Genomic DNA, 21,895 nt, shown 5'->3' on the forward strand with positions numbered 1-21,895 from the left:
TCTTGACCCCGTGTTCCTGGCTCCCTGATGCCCTACTAAAGTTTAGTTGCAAGTACCTCCCCAATCCTGTAGTACTGTGCTTCACATACCTAGCATCTAGTAGCAGGCAAATAATTAAATTGCTTTGCTGCCTCTCTGCGTGTCTGTCTGTCTGTGTCCAGACCGACTTGTCTTGCCGGCCTGCCAATTTACCAGTTTACCTACCTACTACCTACCTACAGGTGCCATTACCTGCATATTCAAAACCAACGCAACGCAACCAGATCAGCCCAGCCCAGCCGTCAGTCAATTTCCTCTTTTTTTTTTCGTTGAGCAGCGCAGGAACGGGATAAAAATATCCACCCCCACCCCCATCCTTCACTACTCCCCTTCGCCTACCCGTGCCTTCCCATTCCCTTCCCCTCGATACCACCACCTCCCTCCCTCCCGTCTCCGTCGCCGTCTGCAAGCAATAAATACTCGTCCGTATCGACTCTCGGATTGCTACAGGCCAATTCTCTTCTCCCTTCGGAGATGACCTTTGATTTGACCGGATTGCCGTTGACAAGCAGGTGACACATGTCGTGACACTGGCCCAGCACTGGCCTAGACCCATCCTTCCGCTATCCCTACCTACCTATTGTTCCCTACCGTCCCTTTGCGTGCCCCATTGGCTTTGCCGGCCACCACCCCCCCAGGCCCTCAGAAAGGCCCGAAAACCCTCCCACGCTTACGGCACCTGCATCTATCTGCCTCGTCGTGCTGTCGGTGAGCATCTGACAGCAATCCAGCTGCGCCCTCGAGATCGGAATTGTCGATCCACAGATTCATTCCAAATCCCACCATCAAGGGCAGGCCGGGCCACTTATACCGGGAACGACTAATACTCGATACCCAAATCCCCGAACCAACGAGTCCTCTGGGGTAAGTTAATAATAGCATTTCTCATTCCTGTTTCTCGGAACCTCCCCCTCTGCTTCGAGTGGTGGTGGGTTACGTCTGTCTCCATTCGCTCGTCTCCGTACTGTATGTTTGCATCTTCGCCGCCCTCAGCTAAGAAGAATGGTGTTACATCGTAAATGAGGTGCACCGCAGGGTTGGTGAGCTGGAATGCTACATGTATACGCACGCACTATTCTTGTAGCTCCCTCGACCCTAGACCCTATCTATTTTCTTTCTTGTATATGATGTTGCCCCGAGAAGACTTTGCTCATATCCGTCCCTCGACGGTAATTTACCATCACAATCCATTCCATTCCTGGTTTGTTTCATAGAGTTTGGGGTATCAAATTGGCTAGAGTGAGCTGGACAGGGCTGCAGAATCACTCTGGAGGTTGAAGGCGAAATAAATTAATTGACATCATTGTAGCTCCACAGCACAGCGTCCAATACCGCCGATCACCGCCGCTGCAGCCCGCGTCCGCACCCCTCAAGGCTCGCTCCATTTGTTTAGCTAGACTAGGGTCTAGCTGGCGTTCTGGAGAAGCTACAGTACATACGTGGAGTAGGCATCTTCGCGCAAACTCCTTCGCATCGTGCAGACCTAGGCAGGCTTGCTATTTCGTGGTCAAAGGTCGCACCAACACAATTTCTGTCCGTCGGTCGAAAAGGTCACTTGTCCTATTACGAGACGCAATCATCTACCAATATATACCCGAATCGCAATCTGTTTTCAACGTTTCCCGCAATTTAATCTACCCCTCTATCCTTCTTCGGACGTGATCAGCTCTCACAAAGCTATCGGTTACCAATTTTCGGTCCATCGACCCAAACTCGACCAGGAGATACGGAAATCTGACTATTTTACTTTTTTCAAAGCTGTTAGCAAATCCGGTCGCTATGAGCGCTTCCCAGGACCACCACGCGACGGTCAAGGCGACCTTCGGGCAGAGGGCAGCGAAAACGGACCACCCTCTCGCCGCTTACCTTTTACGTTTGATGGAGCTAAAGCAGTCCAACCTCTGCTTAAGTGCCGATGTATCCAATGCCCGAGAATTACTTCAGTTGGCTGATGCAATTGGTCCGTCCATTGTCCTATTCAAGACACATTATGATCTCGTTGCAGGGTGGGATTACCACCCCAAGACTGGCACCGGTGCCAAGCTCGGTGCTCTGGCGAGGAAACACGGCTTCCTTATTTTTGAGGATAGGAAATTTGGTGATATTGGTCACACCGTTCAGCTACAGTACACGGCGGGTACTGCACGCATCATCGACTGGGCTCACATCGTGAATATAAACATGATTCCCGGGAAGCCAGCAGTGAAGGCGCTGGCCGAAGCAGCTAAGCACTGGCGGTCCCGTGTTAACTATGAGGTGAACACATCCGTCACAGTCGGCACTCCTGTGTCCGATTCCTTCAATGATAACGGCGACGACGACGACGAGGTGGCGGAGGAAGAAGCTGACACAGTGGGAGCCATGCATCCTCACCCCCCGTCGACTCAGCATCGTGACTCCAACAGCACTGGCAGAAAAGGTAGCATCGTCTCTATTACCACGTTAACACAATCCTTCGAGCCAGTCGACTCGCCACGCTTCGCGACCACAATAGCTGAAGGAGACGAGTTAGTATATGCTGGGATTGAAGAACCCCCATGGGAACGTGGGCTCTTGATACTGGCGCAGATGTCGAGCGCAGGCAACTACATGACACCCGAATATACACGCGCGTGTCAAGAGGCTGCGCGTGAGAACAAGGACTTCGTTATGGGATTCATTTCCCAGGGAACCCTCAACACGGAACCTGATGATAACTTCATTTCTATGACACCTGGTGTTCAGCTTCCCCCTGAAGGCTCGGAAGATGAGACGATAGCCGGAGATGGCATGGGCCAACAATACAACACGCCGACCAAATTGATTGGCGATGCTGGGAGTGACATTATCATCGTCGGTCGAGGCATCCTCAAGGCTGGGGCCCCACGAGCGGAAGCCGAGCGGTATCGAAGACGAGCATGGAAAGCGTACTTGGCTCGGACAGGGCAACGTACATGAAGATGAAGAATGTTTCCAGGATAATGGCGTAACGAAGCTTGGCAGCCTCTCCTATCTCCTGTTTAAGGGATTATTGGAGCCTGGAGTTAGGATTTCCAAGATGGGTCTAGACTTCAAAAGGGCATATATCAATAGGCATAAAGAATCGCGAACACAATAGCACAAGGCGAGCTTGGATGTTTCTTATTACAAACCCATGGAGGTAGAAACGATAGCTCCCGAGAGCAGCTCCTCAATGGCGTAACATAGGCCCTTCGTGACAACAGGAGTAGAACACTAGGTCATTTTAACCGTTAGCATCGGCTACAATCCGAATAGTCACGCGCACTAGCTGCTGTAGCATCTAGCTATCTATGCGGATAGATATATACCTACCTGGATATATTGAGGTGGGGAACGGCCAAGTATGATTCCTTGCCGTCGTATACTTACCTAGGTATATATACCTGCCTGCTCGCCTGCCTAGGTACCTAGGTAATTGGGTAAAACAATATCGAGACATGTAACAACCACGAGTCGTCTGTTCTCTAAACATAGATACGAAGACGTTGAGAAGTCGTGAGATTACAGAGCATCAACTGCATAGGTGTCTGACTTATATCTATCCACGATCTATCTTGCCCGTGTGTATCGGAGACAACGGCGTTTAGGTGGGTCAAACGCCGGACAGAAGACCGGAAGACGATGAAAGCTGACTGACTGAGGGGCTAAATGCTAAATTAGGGGGTGGATTGACATTAGGTGCCGCGCCCATAAGCAGAGAAATTGTCTGACCAACAACTTCGACAACTGCGAATCTCCGCAGGCTACGTACAATCCTCATTCAGTGTGTGTGTATGTATGCGGCGCGGCCTCGACAGCCAGACACCGTTCTTGAGTTATTGAAGAGATACCTATCATCTACGGGGGAGTGGTTCGCTCTTCTTACCATCCACCAAGGCTATACTCACCTACTCGCCTACTTACTTGAGCATAAGGCACCGGAAGCTATCGCCCCCTGCTAACTGTCATCCCCGTCCGTCTAACCAAGAAAGTCCGTGGAACGGCCAACGACGGGAGGGACGTGCAGGTACCGTAGGACTGTTCGAGCCATGCACGTTCTATTCAGTACCATCTCGTAGTGATTGATTGGGTTTCATCTATCTCCCGAGTTACAGTATCTCGTCGACCGATCCAGCTTGGTCACTTCCACCGGCTCAATCATCTCGCTCACCTCCTTCTCCTCCTCCTAATCTGCGCCCAGACACGAGCACGCCATCCGTCGGTTAACGACCGTTCACAATGGGTGATGCTGCCGAGTTAACGGAGCCCGTTTCGGGTGCTGAAGAGCGGCCCAACTCAGAATCCGAGGTTGCGAAGCCGCCGCCGCGCAAGCGCAGACGCATTGTCATCAGCTGCACCGAGTGCCATCGGCGCAAACAGAAGGTTGGAACACCTTGCAAGCCCCCTCCTCGAATGCGCTCACCGATCGCATGCCTTGACGAACCCCCATGCTGAGCTTTCGCTTATTCGCAGTGCGACCGAAAATTGCCCTGTACGAACTGCCAGACGCGTAATAAGGAATCGTCCTGTCGATATGAGGCCGGCGCACCAATCCACAAGACCGACCCGACAGTAGCACCGTCGTCGACGACAAATGAGCAGCCCGACACCAAGTCTGCTGTGCCGAGCGCCGACTTTGGCTACTCAACCAGCGCCGGCTCGACTCTGGGCTTTTTGCGCAAGATCGAGACCGCCCAGGGGGCACCTCTCCCCGGCCTCCCGAATGAGATACCCTCCGAAGAAAGCTACGACATGCGAGAACGCTACAAATCCTTCATCCGCCAGCTGCCTGCGAGAACGCATGTGGAACAGCTCGTCGATATCTACTTCCACGATGTCAATTGGCAGTACTTCGGTATCGACGAGCCTCTGACGAGAAGTCTGTTGAATAAATGGTATAGCCTACCATTCAATGTTCTATCGAACTCTGGGCCGCAGGCTTTAGACCCCATGCTGAGAGCGCTGCCCGCATTGCTGTTCCAATTGGCTGCTTGCGCGTTGCTGTATCTCCCTCGGGACAGCGAGAAGAACTTCGAATGTCTGAAATATACAAGTAATATGACTTTTGACGATCTCTCCGTCGAATACAGTGAGGCTGGTATGGCAATTTTGACGCTGTTGGGTAAGCGACAAATGTCCATTATTACCGTACTGGCGGGCTGGTGTAGAGCATCGCTCCTTAAATACACTGGCATGGTGACCGAAGCTGTAAGTTCTCATAAATCATAGGCTTTCTTCATTGTCTCTAACTGTAGTACAGTGGCATCAGGTGGGAACCTGTATCCGGGATGCTCAGGGCATTGGCCTACACCGAGACCAAATGGATCCTCAGCCGACAGCAGATGATTCTAATGAAGATACGATAGAGAAAATGTGGAGGGCGCAACACCGCCGGATGATCTGGCTTGTCCTCATGGGCTGGGATTTACATACGGGAGCCGTGTTGGGTAGGCCGACCAGCATCGACCACCGCTTCATAAGTCGCACTTCTCCCATTGACGCCATCCTCCCTAAAGCCCCGACCAAACAAACACCTCTTGTGCCGCGCACAGATGACGACCCGCCAACCCCATTAACGAGGATGATCTGGTCTTGGCAAGTGATGCAGACGCTGAGGGAGATCCAGGATCTGGAAAAAGAAGGGCCTTTTCCCAAGGATTTTTCTAAGGTCGAAAAGATACACGCCGAGATTCTCGAGATCAAGTCCCGGACTCCACCCTCTTTCCGCTTGGAAAACCCGGATACACGGTTCGACCAGCTTCCTGAGTGCTGGTGGCTACCATACGCACGAGCACAGTTACCACAGCTACACGCCTTCAACATCCTTGCCCTTCATCGCCCCTACGTCTTCACCCGCGCAGCCAGCCGAAACGCAGCACTGAAAGCGAGTCTGGAGATGCTCGAGTCACAACGACAGCAATTCGCCGCGCTCACCACGACGCAGCACCGGACGTACTCGCTTTTCTTCGGCACCTTCGACGCCGTCGTTATGGTTGCTTCCATCTACATCCTATTTCCGAAAGAGCACCTTGAACTGCTGGACCAAGCTCGCCAGCACTTCCAATGGGCTGTAGACCGATTCGAAAAGATGGCCGAGCGCAACCACCTTGCGCGCTCGGCGCTAGGCGTCCTACAGGCTATATGGATCCGCTTCAAGAAAGCCGTCGGCCACGGCTTCCTGAACTGCAACTGCATCCAGACAGCTCGAGCCGAGACGGAGGCCGCCACGCGCTGGCTCATATCGCAGTCGGAAGCCCACGCTTCCTCGACGTCGTCTTCTTCACACCGCGCCAGCCACGACACATCAGCCACTTCGGCGCCGTCCTTGTCAACCCAGCCCACGCCCAAGACAGAACTCACGACGCCTCTCGGCACAGGACCCACGCCCCCGGAAATTCCGTCCGATAGCAGCGCCCTGCTCTCGCCAGAGTGGACGCTGCCGACGGACTTCGACTTCGGCAGGCTCATGCCCATGTATCCGATGGGCGACATCGCGTACAACGACCTGACAGGCGTCCTAGGCGGTCCAGTCGGCGGCACCACGGCAGGCACAATGCCAACGGAATACTGGACCACGGGGGCCGACTCTTCCTCCGTGAACAGCAATAATCATCCGGACCCCTCCACGACAATGGCGGGGCTAGGGATACCGGGTTTGCATACCATGCCCGCGCAGGAGCAGTTCCCTTGGCAATTTGGGGGCGAATTCGGCACAGATACGATATGGAATGTGCTGAACCAGTTTCCGTCATGATGTCGAGAGTAGTAGGTTAGTAGAAAGGAGTCTGGGATTTAGGAAGGACGTATATATATATATATATATATATATATATATATATATATATATATATGTGCGTATACGCATCTGCACTATTGCATACTATATCATAAGGTTGTCATTTAGTTGTTTATTTTTCCTGTGGAAAGGGATTATTCTATATAAAAGTCGCGTTAGTATAGGTATATATCACGGACATACTTCACATAGGCAGGATGTTGCCTTTGAAATGAATATACGTGTCTTTGGGGACGAAGATATACGTTTTCGCAGTGTTTGTATTCATGCATGTGGATGGTGATACCTAGATTGATAAGCGTGGGTGCGAGCTAGCTTCCAGTCAGAATACGGCGAGGTGTAGAGAAAGTTGATATGTTCGTCATGTGCAGGTATGCTCTAAGGTGCAGATGTCTAAAGATATTACAGTGGACGCATTAGATCTCGGCAGAACAGAACATTTTAAGCTGGATGTAGAATCAGCCCCCAAAAATACTACTTGGTGCGTCAACTTTACATAAGGTGAGCTACATGGGAGGGGAATTGAGCAGAACACGCAAGGCACACGGCGGCAACTATGGTGCACGATCAGTTAGGCGCACTATGCGAAGTGGTAAACAAGCATTTGGGGTTCTGCAGGGCTAGAAGCAATAGGCGGCATTGAGTGCTGGGGTAGAATCATGAACAGAGACCAGACGTATCCGCACCAACCAAAGTAACTATTATCAACCAGACAAAGATGATACTAAAATAAACTGAAATTACAATACCAAGACCTGGTAGGTAACGATTCTTCTTCTTCACTTCGCGTGACACGCACACGATAGCAATGAAAAAAGATGGGATAAAAGCCTGTCAGACTTCCACCGTTGCCCACCCCGGCCACGCGCCCGAAGGCAAGACCGCGACAAACGGGGTTGAGATCATCACCACTCTCTATACAGCCGGCGCACGAGGCATCGACCGCCATCCTTGCGGACAGAGCGAGAGTAGAAGGTAGCCAGGACCCGAAGGGACGTGGCACCCGTGTGAGAAAAGCTTTCACTCTAGGGCGACGGGGATTTTCGTTCATCAACCAGGGTAGGCTCTATGGCTTCTTTGGGAAACACAGAGTGGGACGAATACTATAGAAATGATTCTCTGAAGTCTGGATTTCGGAAAGGGAATTGATTAGCGAGTGTTGCGTGGGGACCAAGACACTCGGAACTGTCGTGGAGGACAGTCTGAATGTTGGGGGGTGGGTGTGAACTCACATTGTCGTGTAAAGAAGAAAAGAAAAACAGAGGAAGAGGTGGGAGGCCGAGGGCCCTTATATAGATGCTGCGGACTGGCCTGCTGGGCGGTGTGGGCCGCTTTTTTTTCTTTTACTGCCGGCAGAATTCGACCTGAGGTTGGTGGGCTACGAGCAAGTACCTAGGTACCCCAAAGACTGGAAAGCGCTAATAGCTGCGCTCATGTGGAGTCTCCCGGGGAATATTTTTCAATGAATCAGCCGTTGACCAATCACGTGCCAATAAAGTTTGTAGTTCCCCATGGCCAGAGATTGCAATATCATTTTCGCTCCATTGACCAACAAAGTCTTCACATTCGAAGAGGCTGGAATCATTCAATGCGCAGAAAAATTGCAAGCTAAGCTGCTTGTTGCTACGAAGAATTTTCGACGCTTAGCTGGTTGTTTACTAGTTGATGGGACGCAGTTCATTAAACCATCTGCCATTCGCCGATTGTGTATAATATGTGTAGTTAAAAGCTTGCTACTTGCACACACTGTAGGTACTTGTAAGTCTACACAGAAAGACAAGGCTGCGATGCGAGTCTCGGTAGCAATAACGCATCTGTATCTGTAAGTAGTCAAGAGAAGTTGTCGCGTAGAAGCCAAGCTGCCTATAAGTGATTTAATTGGTCTATTTCTCTCTATGTCTACTATGTAGGAGGAGATCGTTGAAACTGTAACCAGAATATGACACCTCTAATCATGCGCCATCGAATCGCAAAGAGCGAGGCCAAGTCAAATCGTAATCTCATGAAGCAAACAGAAAGCCCTGCGCCTCGGGTAGTCTCAGATGTGCAAGGGTCCAGGAAAATGAATAGAAAAAGGACAAGCAAACTGTTAACAGCGCTAGAGTGAAAAATAGCATGAAAGCCCCATTATTCGGTCAATCTTTTCGGTCTAGCGATTGCTTTTCATTCAAGCGGTGACCGCGGCAGTCGGCAAAGGACCCTCGGGGAATTGACTCGCAGCAATATTGCACTGTCGGAATAGTCTGACCTCGTCCTCGGCAAACGCTCCGACAACACTGTGCAAGAGGCCGCGGTTGTGGAAAAGCACGAGATCGCCCTGCTCCCAGTCATGCGGGTAGACGTACTTCGGCGAAATACCAGGACGCTGAAGCTTATGCACAATGTTGCGGACCTCAGTCAGGTCATCGATGACAGTTCCGTCGGCGAGGTGAAGTTTTCGCACAGCTGAGGGATGGACTTGCAGCGCTAGTTTTCCGGTCACGGGATTCCGCCAGCACAGGGGAAGGATTTGCGTCTCTTCTTTGCTGTGAGGAGGTAGCTCGTCAACGGGCACTTCTAAGCCCTGGGAGATTAGACCGAGACCGTCCGACCGCGATCTGGCCGAGCTCATCCAGACATATGGGTGAGGTGCGTATTCAACCTTCGTCTCTCGTGCGAATTTCTGGTCTTCTTCGGACAGAGAGTCGTACATGGTATAACCCGAGACGAAAGCCGTCGTGCCGAGCGGCACCTCTAATACATCGCCCGTCCCATCATCGTAGCGACATGTCTGACGTCGGCCACCAGGTACCCTGACAGCGAGAAGGGTCGTGACGACAGGCGGCGCAAGTTCACCGTAGAGCGCAGCATCAATGTGCCAGCGGTAGAAGCGCGTGAAGTCCAGGTCTTCATGCTCAGGGATGGACGTAGCGTGGAAGGTCTTGTGGTGCGGGTGTCGCAGTTGGAAGTCCGTCAGTCCCTCATAGGAAGGCACCCGTCCGTTGCCAATGACTTGCACCTGAGGTTGGTGTGGGATGGTCTTCAAATCCGGGTGCAAGATGCTCCGTTTCGCGTCAATCGTCTTGCCATGACCGTATGAGGAGCCGCCCGCGGGGTCGAAGCGTTGCGTCAATTTGAACTGCGCCTTGGGTGAGACATGTCCCTGATTCTTGAACACAAGTATCTGGTGTGTAAACAATGCGTCACGGATCACAGCGAAATCATCGTCTGTTGACCTGAAGTTAGCAGGCTGAGCGGTTGGTTTCAGTGTGCGGGCTGGGGATACTCACGCTAGGAGGTTACCGATTTATACGGGTATTCTCCCTACTAGTAATATCTCATCATGTCACAAATCACATCATATATTCCTGCTCTTACCAGTCAAATTCTCAATATCGACGTTTGATACTGCTGCTCCGAAGTTGATGCCGGTTCCCTCGGGGAATCTGAGTGGTTCCACGGTGATGGATGCCATGGTGCAATCAAGTAATGCGATATGTTAGGCTGTTTGTTTGATATGTATGTGAGTGCGTGTATTGTGCACGAGGTCACAGTTCAATGGTAGGTTGGTGATATGTTGTGGATCTCGGTGAAGGAAGTTGTCGACATCTTTATAGGCATAGAGGGATCTCGCCTTATCTATGACGTGTTTCTGTTACTCGTGAGCTGAATGTAGGTAACAATGCAAAGCCAATGAAATGGCGCATAGGATTGGATTTCCGCGAGGCCGTCAGATAAAGTGCCGGCCCCGCCCGCCGGGAGGCTCCATCGGCACGCCCCGTATCAAAGACAAGATCAGGTATTTCTATGATGGTAACAGCCGCCGGAATCGGACGATACCTATCTCAGCATGCAGCTAGCCTTTGTTCCAGCCTTGGCCGGGACAATATCTACCATCTCCGATAAGAGGTCTGGACATACACTATCAGCAATGATTAGAAACAGATGAACCACGTGCGATAGTCTAAGGCGGAATCTAGCACCCGCAAGCTCATGGGCTGAAAAGTCCTATGTCCAAGATCAGCTAAAAAGTGTAGATATACATACCTAGTGTCAATAGCAGCATCATCCATGCAGACAATGCTTACTCCGCGCAAAACTTACAAGTGCTATCTAACACTTCAAACGTGACGAATTCCTAATATTGTCTATTCCATCTATAAATCATATCCACCAACATGTATATTTCTCATGTGAACAGGTTATTCCTTGAAAAGCTCAAATTCGAATCACATCCCTAAGCATTTTAGAAAGTCATATAAAAGGGGATAAAAGTGCATCTATACATTATGATAACAAGGTCTCGTCTCTACTTCTCTCGAATTCCGGATCGACAGATATTTCAAAATACTATGCTCTTAGTGTAACTAGACGACAACACATTTATTGTCACGACATTGTGTAATAATGTTTCATAGATGCTCAGGGGCATAATAAGGCCTTCAACAGAGATTCAGAAGAAATGTAATGAAGGAGGCGAATCCAGGGCAGAAATTGAAATTATACACGATATACTATGATGGCTGTCAAGACCTATTTGGAGCCCTTCCCGACTTCTTGCTGGCTGGCTAACCTTCATTCTACCTACAATTGGACCTGCCTCCTTCACCTCTTAAGTCCGTTAATATTCTTCATGAAAGCGAGGGCTGAACACCCTTGGTTTCAATACGAAGTGAATGCCCTAATGGTCTCATGCAGGTTATGCAACTAAAGTCCGAATGTAATAATTACTTACACAGAAGGTATTCGGCGCGTGCAGGAATACTTCATCACACATGAACTAGTAAACACCCTCGATTTCTCAAAAGTAAGAAAGACTAGTTCAGTCACATAGAGTCGATGGATCTCATTTACTCAAGATAGTCCATATAGCTTTCCCCGTCTCCGTTGATATCCCGCATTCCCAGAGGAGAGCAATGAGTGAAGGCTTGATTACAGTTCTATCAATCAACTAAATGTTTATTTACTCTTAGTATCTCTCCCTGAACAAGTTATGTAACTTTCCTAAGATATCAATTACCAGGGCAAACTTACGCTTCCACTCACGTCCTATACTTCGACAGCAGCAGCAGGCTGAGATTCAGTGTATTTCGTCTTCTTTCACTAACTATAGTTCCTAGATTTCGGTTAATCGAGTAACAATACAGTATCTCCCTGGGCAGAAGATCACACTAATCAGATACATGAAACAAGAAAGGTGAAGTAGATGATACCCAAACCTATCGTAAATAAAGAACTAAGACCTCATACTGCTTATCTTGCTATTCCCACAATACATACATATATTTCACACAAGACGAAATGCAGCCGAAACCCGAGGGGGATCTGCATCGCGCGTTTAAGTCACGTCACGCGTACCATTTCTCAATTCCGTGTCATACTGACGCAATATCCTACCATGCGTCGATCTACGCCCACAGCCTCGGATAATCCTGAATTTGAGGTCGCAAAGAATTATCTACGCTCGCGGAGAAAAACACATTACTCGAGCATAAAACAGATTGGTTTATCGTTCACTTAATCATCTCTGACTCCTCACTGCATGTGTAGTGCTTACTGACGGCTGCGATTTGAAACACCGTGGACGATGATAGATACTAATTACATTGGTGCATATCATGCTTGCGAATCCCAGTACAAGAATAAACAGAAACGGCTGGTAGCCTATAATTAAACAGAAAGCAATTTGCGCCGCCATGCAGAACTTTTTTTTTACTTGATCTTTCGCTGGAATCTTTTTTTTAACCACCGCATTGATCCTTATCATTATTTCATCAAGTCATTGCCGTAACAATAAAAAGGAAAATGGAACCAGAAGGTATAACGGGTATCATGGCGTGTAAAACACGATGTGAGCCGAACAGCTCGGGTGAGGTATTTGTAACATGGGGGCTCAGTAGCTAGATGAGCGTCGTGTCATGTATAGTGAGTGGCCACATGTGAATTACAAGTGGCGCTTGAACATGTAACTCCCATACATGCCACCAACAGTAGCCACCGCCACGGGCACCTTGCGCATGCCCCAGAACGCAGCGCCCAACTTCCAGTCACGGTAGCCAAGATCTCGGGTACCCTCTGGTCTTCTCACAAGCCAAGCGCGGCTGCCGAAGTCTGTCGCCGTCCACCCAAGTCGTATAACCGGCTGTGAGCGAGAGAGGCGCGTGTATGCATCATCTGGCAATTCAACTACCTCAAGAGGCGCAGAGTGACGGTTTAGGAGAGAACCGCTGCTGAAAAGTGCAGGAAGATTCAGAGATCCGGCGATGTAGTCCGACAGGTCAAGATACTTGAGCGTATGGGGAATCCAGTCTAGCTGCTCCATCTCCTCGTCAGGGAGGAATAGCCGGTTAATGTCTTCCGTCTTAAGTCGGCGACCCAGTGACAACTCCTCGAGATGCTTTGTTAATGGCCGTAGCAGGCTAATGTGCGAAGCATTCATCCTGCTGCCTTTAAGACTAAGCGATCGCAGGGTTGAGGGTAGAACTGGAAGCAAACGAGCCACGTCTTCTTCGTCGAGCAGTTCGTAGCTTCGAAAGTCAGCTGCTACGCTGAGGTAAACAAGATTCTTTACCGCGGGATGGTGTGTAAGGAAATCGATGAGGGTCGAGCTCGATAACAGTCTGCACTTTGCCAAGTTGAGGTGCGTGATTCTAGCGGTGTGTGGAATGGACATGAGTGCTGCATCGGTGATGCGGGTCCCAGCTACATCAAGGTGTGTCAGATTAGTGAGGCGTGGCAGCAGCATCTCGAATACAGCTGACGGTAGGTTGATACAGCGGTGTAATGAAAGCCGGGTAATGGATAATTCTGCCGGCCAGTCGTCCGAAAGGATCGCCTCAAATGCCGCCTTAAAGGGCGCAGAGGAGCATGCACAAAGGTCAAGTCCTTGCAATCTCTCCAAACCGAAGAATAACTTCCGAAGGACATGAACGTCAATGTCGTCATCGACATATTCCTGAGCCAGGAATTCGCGAAGATATGGTGTTAATTCTAGGCACTGAAGCAACGTCTCATGCGTCAAGTTGCGGGTAGTAGCGCGCTCACTTGCCGTCGTGAAAAGAGAAGTTGGGTTAAAGTGGCTGAAGTCCAATCTCCGAACAATGGTGCCAAGCTCTGGGTTTTGAGCAATGTGGGCTAAAAATTTTCGGAAGATCCTCGAATGGGGGATCGTGATATTCCTGTACAATGCATTTAATGTGGCGGAGTGCAGAGTTCTTGAGGTTAACAGCATTGCCATCAAGTCGGCATTACGACTAGCTAATCCATCTGGTGGGATGTCCAGTACAAGGTGATCGATGATTTGATCTGTAAAATGTTAGCGTCAAGTGCTTGCCTCATACTCAAGAGACTGCATAATAAGCTAGTATTCCACTCAGGAAGACAGTGTACTACGATAGGAGGCAAAATGGTGGTGACATAAACAATCTGGGGTAGCACGATGGGGACTAGCCTTGTTCAAGCCTTGACCTTTGAGCTTGGCACGGCTGAAGATTCATTCTCCAAAATTTGTGATAGGGCACTGGGGATACATGTAAAAGGGGTGTGGTAACCTACTTTTGATCTCCATAGGGAGCCTCTCAAGTGGTGAGCTGCCTGGAGTACGCCGTACCTCTACAGGACCTTTCACCTTCTTCGGTGTAGGAGCTGTAGACCAGACCATGCGCAAGGCTTGCAAGTCGCCAAAGCTCCTGCTCGCCTGCTTACCCTTCACACCAATCTGCTTCCATCCTTGAAAGTTATCAGCAGCGACGGCAGGAAACCAACATCCATGTAGCCTGCTGTGTGGCTGGGTGACGGGTGGCATGAACTGTGTCTCGGCCATATCGAAACCAGCTGATGGAGGGTCACTACTGGTATCGTCAACAGCGGCGTCTGACCCTTCCCTGAAGTATGATGAAACCTTGCTGCTACTAAAAGCCTGGGCTATGTCGTCGTCTACTTCTCGCACCGAGGAGAAGGAGGCGCGACTAGATGAAGATTTTGTTGAAGCGTTGGTTGTTTGCTGGAGAGCGGTGGTGTCACACATCTCCTCGTCAGTAGTGGGTGGCTGGCTCGTTTTAATAAGCTCCTCTGTCAGGGAATCATCCAAGCTCCGCAGGACGGAAGCGGTGGGAACGGAGGCCATGGTAGCCGGGAGAGGGGTGTTTGGGGATGGAAAGGGTAGGTAGGTAGGCAGGTGGTATAGGTCAGTATGGGAACCCAGACCGTACAGTAGAGAATGGGTCTGAGGGTCAATATGGGAATAGCTCAGGGAATGGGAAGGAGAAAGGTTGTGTCGTGGTGCAAGAAGCGCTTGGAATAGCGCAATGGTGGTTTGCTTTCTTGCTCGCTCCCCGTGGCCCTCTCGCAATGTAAGGATTCGTCGTCAGCGACAACGCAGAGGCTTCGTCAAGGTACCGTGGAGATGGGACACGGATACCACCCGGATGCGCAGGTGGCACAAACTCTGTTTGGTTCGGCCGTTTGCTGCGAAGGCGCATGTACGTAGTATGTGAGATGTACACACGGTGTCACACCAGGAGGCCCAGACAGTTTTTTTTTTGTTAGTCAATGGGTCGTGAGTTTAGGTAATAGATATGGTTGGCGCAATGCGGGGAAGCGCTCCGGCGTCGTGATATTAAACGGCCGTGGCGTTTAATGAACTGGTTGGGAATGTTTGCTACTTCAAGGCCAATAGGGGACCGGCTAGGGACAGATTGGACGTGGATGAAACAATTTAAAGAAGGACGGGAAAACAAAGGAGTCCACTAGGAAGTAGTGTATGCGTGATGTGTCGTGTTGGAGTTATGGAGGTTGGAGGAGATAATAATAATAATAATACAGTCAGGTTCAGGACGGCAGACTAAAGCGGGCTCCAAGCAGGTCCGGTCAAGTCAGGTCAGGTCAGGTCAGGTCAGCATAAGCAGGGTACTGTACAGATGGGACTTGTGACCTGTGTATATACGTGGATGATGAGATCTAGCCTCACGGTAGTAGAGGTAGAGGAAAACTACTTACATAGACTAAGACGATGAAAGAAGCCAAAGAAGCCAAAGTGCGAAAGTGACAGACAAAAAGTCTGGGGTAGACTAATGTAGACCAGACCAGGTGCTGGAGGCGATGTTACTTGTTGTTGCTTTCCCGCTAGCGGCCCAGGATGTGCAAGGGGCCGCGCAGATCAAGAAGACAGGAAGCCGTAAACTATTCTTTTTTTCTCTCTTCTCTCTCTCGCCTTGCCTTAATTTGCACAGCACGTGGACTGCAATTCTGTGGCCGAGGAGGTGAGATGGATGGTCAACTCTGGTCAAAGAAACAGGCATCGAAGTATCGATGTAGTAAAGTTTAGCAAAACAGAACCGGCCAGTGGCTCCAGCAGTGTCCGGGCGGTTCGCTGGAGGGGCGCTCGCAGTTTCCATCAGCCAAGTATTGGGTAATGGAAACAAAAGACCTAAGCTTTCTTGACCGTCACCTGACCACATCAGCCATTCTAAACACTTCCTACCACTTCTTGGCGAGACAATGGGGTCCTCGGTCCATTGCCGTGTAGTAATAATAATCATAACAATGGCTGTCCATCTGTCTTCTATCCAAGCAAGCAGCATCGCATGACCGAAGTTGATTGTCAGGGTTGCGCCGGGTTTCTCTCTCTCTCATTTCGGTGTTGTAACCTCGTCACCCAACTTGGAAGTGTGTACCTGTGGCCAGCCTCACTCCCCTCCTCCCCTACCCGTGCTGCATCCATCTCGTCAGGGTGCACAAAGGACCAGGGGGGCGGGCATCGTGACGAAAGGGGCAAAAAGAAGAAAAAGACTGCCAAAATTGGAGAAATCCTCGTGCTACGGCATCGCTCATTGGCCGTCGCCACACGACAAGTTCCTATCCAGACTTTGGGTGTATCCCCTCCCCCTGGCTTGGCTAGCATCTTGGCTTGTCGCTTGGCTTTTCCCAAATCATGACCACTCACGTACAGTAGTGGTAGACTGGTGGTATTGCCCAATCCTTTGGCAACATGACACGACAGTTACATCATTTGGTAGCTTTGCTCCTTTTGCTGTTGGTCTAGTATATGCTACAAAGGCTGCCTACTAAGTAGGTAGTATTTTATATAAGGACAGCGAATGGACATGAGGCCTCGATCGTCGTTCGATCTGGCTGAGCGACTTTCATTTTTCCATCATTATTCACTACAACCCAATTCGTGCCAACTCCGGCAAAACTGAAAATAGAAGATTGGATCGATTTCCAATACTTTGATCACCTGCCCAGACCTCTTGGCCTGACGATGCCCGCCAGCCCCAGGTTCCCGGGCGTTGAGTGATAGCAATAGCTGTAATTAGGTACGAGGCGAATTCCACTGCGCGCCCGCAGTCGGCTTCAAAGTCGTTCGGGCCCATCGCAAATCATTCACCAACACAAGTGATTGATACTACATACATCTGAGTATTACTCACTTGCCTACATCCCGTGGCTAGCCGGACTTTGCGCAAACTCCGAATTGGCCTCTAGTGCCGACATCGGCTCTAGACCTCAGCAAGCAAGTAAGCAAGCAAGCAGATAAACCACCGAACAAGCAAATAAGTTCCCGGCTTGGGTCTTCGCCATCCCAACCTCTGCCTGCGCTTGGCAGGAACCAAAAGACCAGAAACGAGCACCCGTAGTCTTGAAATTTTGCTTGATCAGACCATCTAACTGCCAGATGCATCGCAAAACTTCATGTTATAGTCCAACTCAACCATGGATGACTGCATGGGCCAAGCACTGAGCTTGGTTCGATTTCCGACCATTCTATTAGCTATGTGCTGCTTAGCTCATTTGGATCTTTATCCATCCAATACTACCTCTGAAGACACTGTCTCATGCTCGCATCCGATACCGGAGCTGACGTCAAGCAGCCGCGTGAGCCTCACTTGCTTCGACCCTCGCCAGCCGTAGACCTATGTATGCCCTCATCAGCTGCCTATGTTAACTACTCTATACCACAAGGCATAGGTACCGCGTGAGAAAGCTCAGATAAGTGGCGTTACTATTTGCATAACAACACGTAAGCTGGCTAGATTCCGGGCGTGGCTGGCGCAATGAATTGCCCCGACGACCAACCGTGTGCCACACACAGCCTTGCCTCAATCTCTTGTGCCTCGGCTGTCACACATGGACTAGAACTCGCAACTCGGGGCCGCAACCCGTGGATGATTCGGTCGTTCCGGACATCGACTATGATTTTTGTCCCTGTTCCGTCGCCATCGCGTTAGTGCTGATAATTCGAAGCGATGAGATTCTCGAGATTCTCGGGATTTTACCATGAGTTATAGCTGCATCTGACGTGGCTTATCTACGACGCGTGGTATCTAGCCAAGCTTGCGTTGGCTAACTTGTTGCACTCAAGCAGATCCATAAGGATCTTTGGTGAGGACTGATGGCACCAAAGGTCAGCCGTCTATTAGTGCATAACTGGATTGCGTGAACTATAGCTTCATTATTTTCTATATACCTATTAGCAGATGCACGCTAAGTCTCTGTCGGCAGTTTCCTCCGTCTATCGACCCGACCAAAGTCGTATAGAGACGGAAACAAATATCTTGTTACGTAAACGACGCAATTGACCATCTCTAGTAGCTCCGTGGATAGAGAATTATAATGAGAACTACCGCGCCCTAAAGACTCCTGCCTTTCCTGATGCTATGGGTTCTCTGATAGTATGAAGCGGTGCTGCAAAGTGCCTCTCGTTGCGCTGAACCCCGTCAAAAGATCGCTATAACCTCTTTCATCTTTTGCCCTAATCGCTATTGGACCACCCGCTAATCTATGGAACAACCCTCGAAGGAGGAAGGAAAATATACTGTATCCAGGAGGGCCAAAACCACGAGTCATTGGAATTCTGCAAATGCTCGCTAATCGGCTTGCTCCAGACGCCATTCGCCGTAAAATGATTTGGATGATAGCCACCAACTCCGTTATATGTATCATAGAGGGTGACCTGGCATAATCACTCATTCGCGGAACACGTTACAACCAAAGATTCACCTTCCGTTGACTTTCTTCCCCGTCTTGAGACGGTCCTTGCAGTTATCGCAATACCATTTCACTGTCGCTTATGTCAGTTAACTATCACTGAACTTAGGGAATGCATAAACTCACTGTTAGAGGGTGGAGCTGCTTTCAAGCCCACACAGTCGAGATGAAACCACTCCCGTTGGCAGTCCTCTGCGTCGCAAGCCACCATTTCGCCGTAACTAACCCCGTTGCAATAACAATACAGCGGTTCATCAGCATCGACCTCGCCTTCATCATCGCCGTGGCCACTGCTGTTTGTGTCCTCATCCACAACACGTGGAGGTATTGCGTGCAAAGAGGCACCTTTCTTATGACTCCTCTTCGCCGTTGTCGTCGTCGTGTTTCTTGACGACCGGGACCGTGGTGCTGCATCTGGAAAGCTGCCTAGGGCCGGAGTTGATGGCTTACTGGCTCGCCCGCTTTTAGTTGTAACAACTGTCGTTGTGGTTGGTACATGGTTTTGTAAAGGCTCTTGCTTGGATTCTGCATCATCTGGCTTGGGTAGGTTGTCTTTCTTGGTAAGGCCATTCACGGCAACTGGAGGGCGAACGCTGGTTTCTTCTTTATTCGGCTCTGTCTTGATAACAGCGGTAGAATCCTTTATGGTTTTGGGCTCGACCGAGGCTCGCGGTCCACTGGGTGCGACAGGCACTTCGGAGAGGGCAATAGTCATCCCATTAGGCCGGTTTGATGCTGATGAGGCAGGGCGCTGTCGACCGTTCTCTACATTCGACTGGATGGAATTCTGTCTCGCTCTCGAAGAAGCTGGGCGCGGCGCGTTGGTGGGTGGCACGGGAGAGCCGCGAACATTTGGTTTATCTCCTAGATTTGGTTGAGGGGTCGGTGATGGTATGGATGGAGAGACCGCCGCGGCGGATACGGCTGCGGTTTTGCTGTGGATCGGTGTTAACACATCAGTTTTGTCACTACGAGTGCTGCATGAGACTAACCTCTTCTTCGATATTCCATTTGCGGTGGGAAGCGCTTTCCGCTTCTTGGTTGGTTCGGGCGCTGGAGTCGCCCGTGGGCTAGGATTTTTGGGTTTAGGGACATTGCTGCCATACACGGAGCTCATAGCACGTTCCATAGGCTGTCCGCCATTGACTGCTTTAGCGTTGTTTTCAACCTTCCTCCTCTTTGATGGGGGATTCCCGTTCGCATTGGCACCTGTGGTAATACCTAGACCCACTGGTGTCGTAGATTCCGCGGTTTTGCGTGCTTTAGTTCCGCCCTGTGTCTTTTTTGGAGGGTCGCCTTTTTGTTTATTGTCATGGTCATCGGCGTCGGAGTCTTGGTGTTGGTTCTTAAGGCCCTTCTTGGCCATAAGCGCTTGTTTTCTCGCATCGCTTCGTGCTGCAGCTTCCTCTACTTGGAGTTGCTGCGCAGCAGCGGTGATAACGGCGGCCCCATCACGCCGCGATCTTTCCGCCTGGTTTGCCCGATTGATACGGTTCTCTGGGTAGGCCCAATGCGTAGTACTGCCCCATTTTGCCTCATCACTGAATTCACTTTCGAGGTGGGGCCAAACATCGTTAATGCGAGACAAGTGTTTAGAGAGGGCCTCGTTTGCTGTAGATATTACATGGTTCTTCTCTTCGAGAGAGACGAGTATTTCTTGAATTTTGAATGCGGTGTGGAGAAAGAGTTTCCGCCTTGGTAAGTTGCTTGGATCGAAGACAGTGGAGGCTTGGGATTCGTTGAGTGAGCCAGGCGCCGGTTGACCGCCCAATGCGTTACCACTGGAGCTATTCTGGGCGCTCATAGGTGTCGAGGCGGGCGCGACACTACTGGAGCCATCGCGAGTGCTCCGTGATTCGGGAGGGTTCGATTTAAGAGCGGCGTCGACAAATTGGAATAATGCCTCCTCGGGAGCAAAGATTTTGGCATCAACTTCTTTCAAGAGTGTGAAGTGTCGGACGATGTCTTTAGGTAGGGAGGTAATGGCGTCGGTGAAGTGAGTAATGGCGGGAAAGATGTCGATGGGCTGATCGTGGGCTTGACTGCCTCCAAGCGACTCGCGGCCGCCAACAATGCGAGACCCAGAGTTCGTCCTCGGAGGGTTCGTCCGCGTTTGACGAACTGGCTGGGCCCTCCGACTGGAAGGACCAGCAGCATCGGGTTGAGATGGTTTAGCTGCCTTCATCGTGTCCCTCGGAAACTAATGGCGCGAGAAGAAGAAACGGTCGACTGGAAGGTTGAGCCGAGAAGCGACAAGCGAGGCGGGCGCACAGAAAGCCGTGAGATGAGATGGTAAATGATGTTGACAGGTGAAATCGACAAGGAGCTTCAAGTAGCGAAGCTCAAGTCATCTTGGCATCTGAGGCAGGTTGTGCTGTGCTGGAACAAGTGGTGCAAGAAACGCGACCAAAGAAGTAAAGAGGGTAGAGGCGGAGGCGCAAAACTGCGAGGGCTACAGTGCCTGAGTGTCAGTGAGCTGCAGCGTAGCAAGGTGGTGCATGCTGAAGGTGGTAGCAGCAAGTACCTAGGTACCTACCTAACCTAGGTCCCCTCGGCCAATGCGCCTGGCTCTCTAGCAAGGCATTACCAAATCATCGCCCAATCTCCCCCCGATTAGATAAGATAAGGTAAGGGATGGGATAAGGGATAAGAGAGCAAAGATGAGCTGGGGATGGCTGATCTGCCGCTTGCAGGGTGTCCGCTGTCCTAGACTCTGGCAGCTGACGGGAACTGACACACGGGGTTCGAGGTGACACGCTAGGTATCCATGTACCATCCATGCTTCAAGTTGGTTCCTGAATAGCTCATAAAAGAATAGAACCTCTGTACAGGTATGGTATGTGGGTAGATGTAACGACATATGGACGATTAGAAGCGACAAGTTGTCAATTTGAGACAAGGTTGACTGGCATTGTGGGAACGATGTTGTTGCTAGTACTGTAATGGAGTCTAGCCAGGTCATATTTCCGTGCTATGACTAGATACAACAAGCACTTTTGAGGCCATACCCGATGTACAACCGGGCGGACTAGGCAAGTAAATATACAGTAGCTGGCCATATCCGCTCAGATCCATTTTACTGGTGCTTCTCCTTACCTAGGTACCTTATGTAGA

The 21,895-nt window shown here is 50.4% G+C and overlaps 5 protein-coding genes across 5 annotated transcripts; 2 read left to right on the forward strand and 3 right to left on the reverse strand.

Moving 5' to 3' along the window:
* The first annotated feature begins 1,429 nt into the window (after window positions 1-1,429).
* F5B22DRAFT_81656 (Orotidine 5'-phosphate decarboxylase domain-containing protein) lies at window positions 1,430-3,472 on the forward strand. Its single transcript, XM_047980589.1, has 2 exons — window positions 1,430-3,256; window positions 3,413-3,472. Exon 1 carries the CDS (start codon window positions 1,819-1,821, stop codon window positions 2,974-2,976), a length of 1,158 nt encoding a protein of 385 aa, XP_047832438.1. The 5' UTR covers window positions 1,430-1,818; the 3' UTR covers window positions 2,977-3,256; window positions 3,413-3,472.
* A 647-nt stretch (window positions 3,473-4,119) lies between these two features.
* On the forward strand, window positions 4,120-7,077 carry F5B22DRAFT_81595 (uncharacterized protein). Its single transcript, XM_047980588.1, has 3 exons — window positions 4,120-4,401; window positions 4,492-5,226; window positions 5,279-7,077. The coding sequence occupies exons 1-3, from the start codon at window positions 4,258-4,260 to the stop codon at window positions 6,770-6,772; spliced, it is 2,373 nt and encodes a 790-aa protein (XP_047832439.1). The 5' UTR covers window positions 4,120-4,257; the 3' UTR covers window positions 6,773-7,077.
* A 1,733-nt stretch (window positions 7,078-8,810) lies between these two features.
* F5B22DRAFT_654212 (uncharacterized protein) lies at window positions 8,811-10,823 on the reverse strand. The gene is made up of 2 exons (XM_047979786.1): window positions 10,172-10,823; window positions 8,811-10,021 (listed from the first exon to the last, which is right to left on the reverse strand). The coding sequence occupies exons 1-2, from the start codon at window positions 10,266-10,268 to the stop codon at window positions 8,982-8,984; spliced, it is 1,137 nt and encodes a 378-aa protein (XP_047832440.1). The 5' UTR covers window positions 10,269-10,823; the 3' UTR covers window positions 8,811-8,981.
* A 1,914-nt stretch (window positions 10,824-12,737) lies between these two features.
* On the reverse strand, window positions 12,738-14,615 carry F5B22DRAFT_635399 (uncharacterized protein; the record flags this gene model as incomplete). The annotated part of the gene is made up of 2 exons (XM_047977131.1): window positions 12,738-14,098; window positions 14,348-14,615. The coding sequence occupies 2 exons, from the start codon at window positions 14,613-14,615 to the stop codon at window positions 12,738-12,740; spliced, it is 1,629 nt and encodes a 542-aa protein (XP_047832441.1).
* A 3,546-nt stretch (window positions 14,616-18,161) lies between these two features.
* On the reverse strand, window positions 18,162-21,159 carry F5B22DRAFT_82009 (uncharacterized protein). Its single transcript, XM_047980590.1, has 3 exons — window positions 19,774-21,159; window positions 18,908-19,716; window positions 18,162-18,854 (listed from the first exon to the last, which is right to left on the reverse strand). The coding sequence occupies exons 1-3, from the start codon at window positions 20,964-20,966 to the stop codon at window positions 18,790-18,792; spliced, it is 2,067 nt and encodes a 688-aa protein (XP_047832442.1). The 5' UTR covers window positions 20,967-21,159; the 3' UTR covers window positions 18,162-18,789.
* Window positions 21,160-21,895: the final 736 nt, after the last annotated feature.

The sequence above is a fragment of the Xylaria bambusicola genome (genome assembly GCF_022495145.1).
Source record: "Xylaria bambusicola strain CBS 139988 unplaced genomic scaffold F5B22scaffold_13, whole genome shotgun sequence".
Taxonomy (NCBI): domain Eukaryota; kingdom Fungi; phylum Ascomycota; class Sordariomycetes; order Xylariales; family Xylariaceae; genus Xylaria; species Xylaria bambusicola.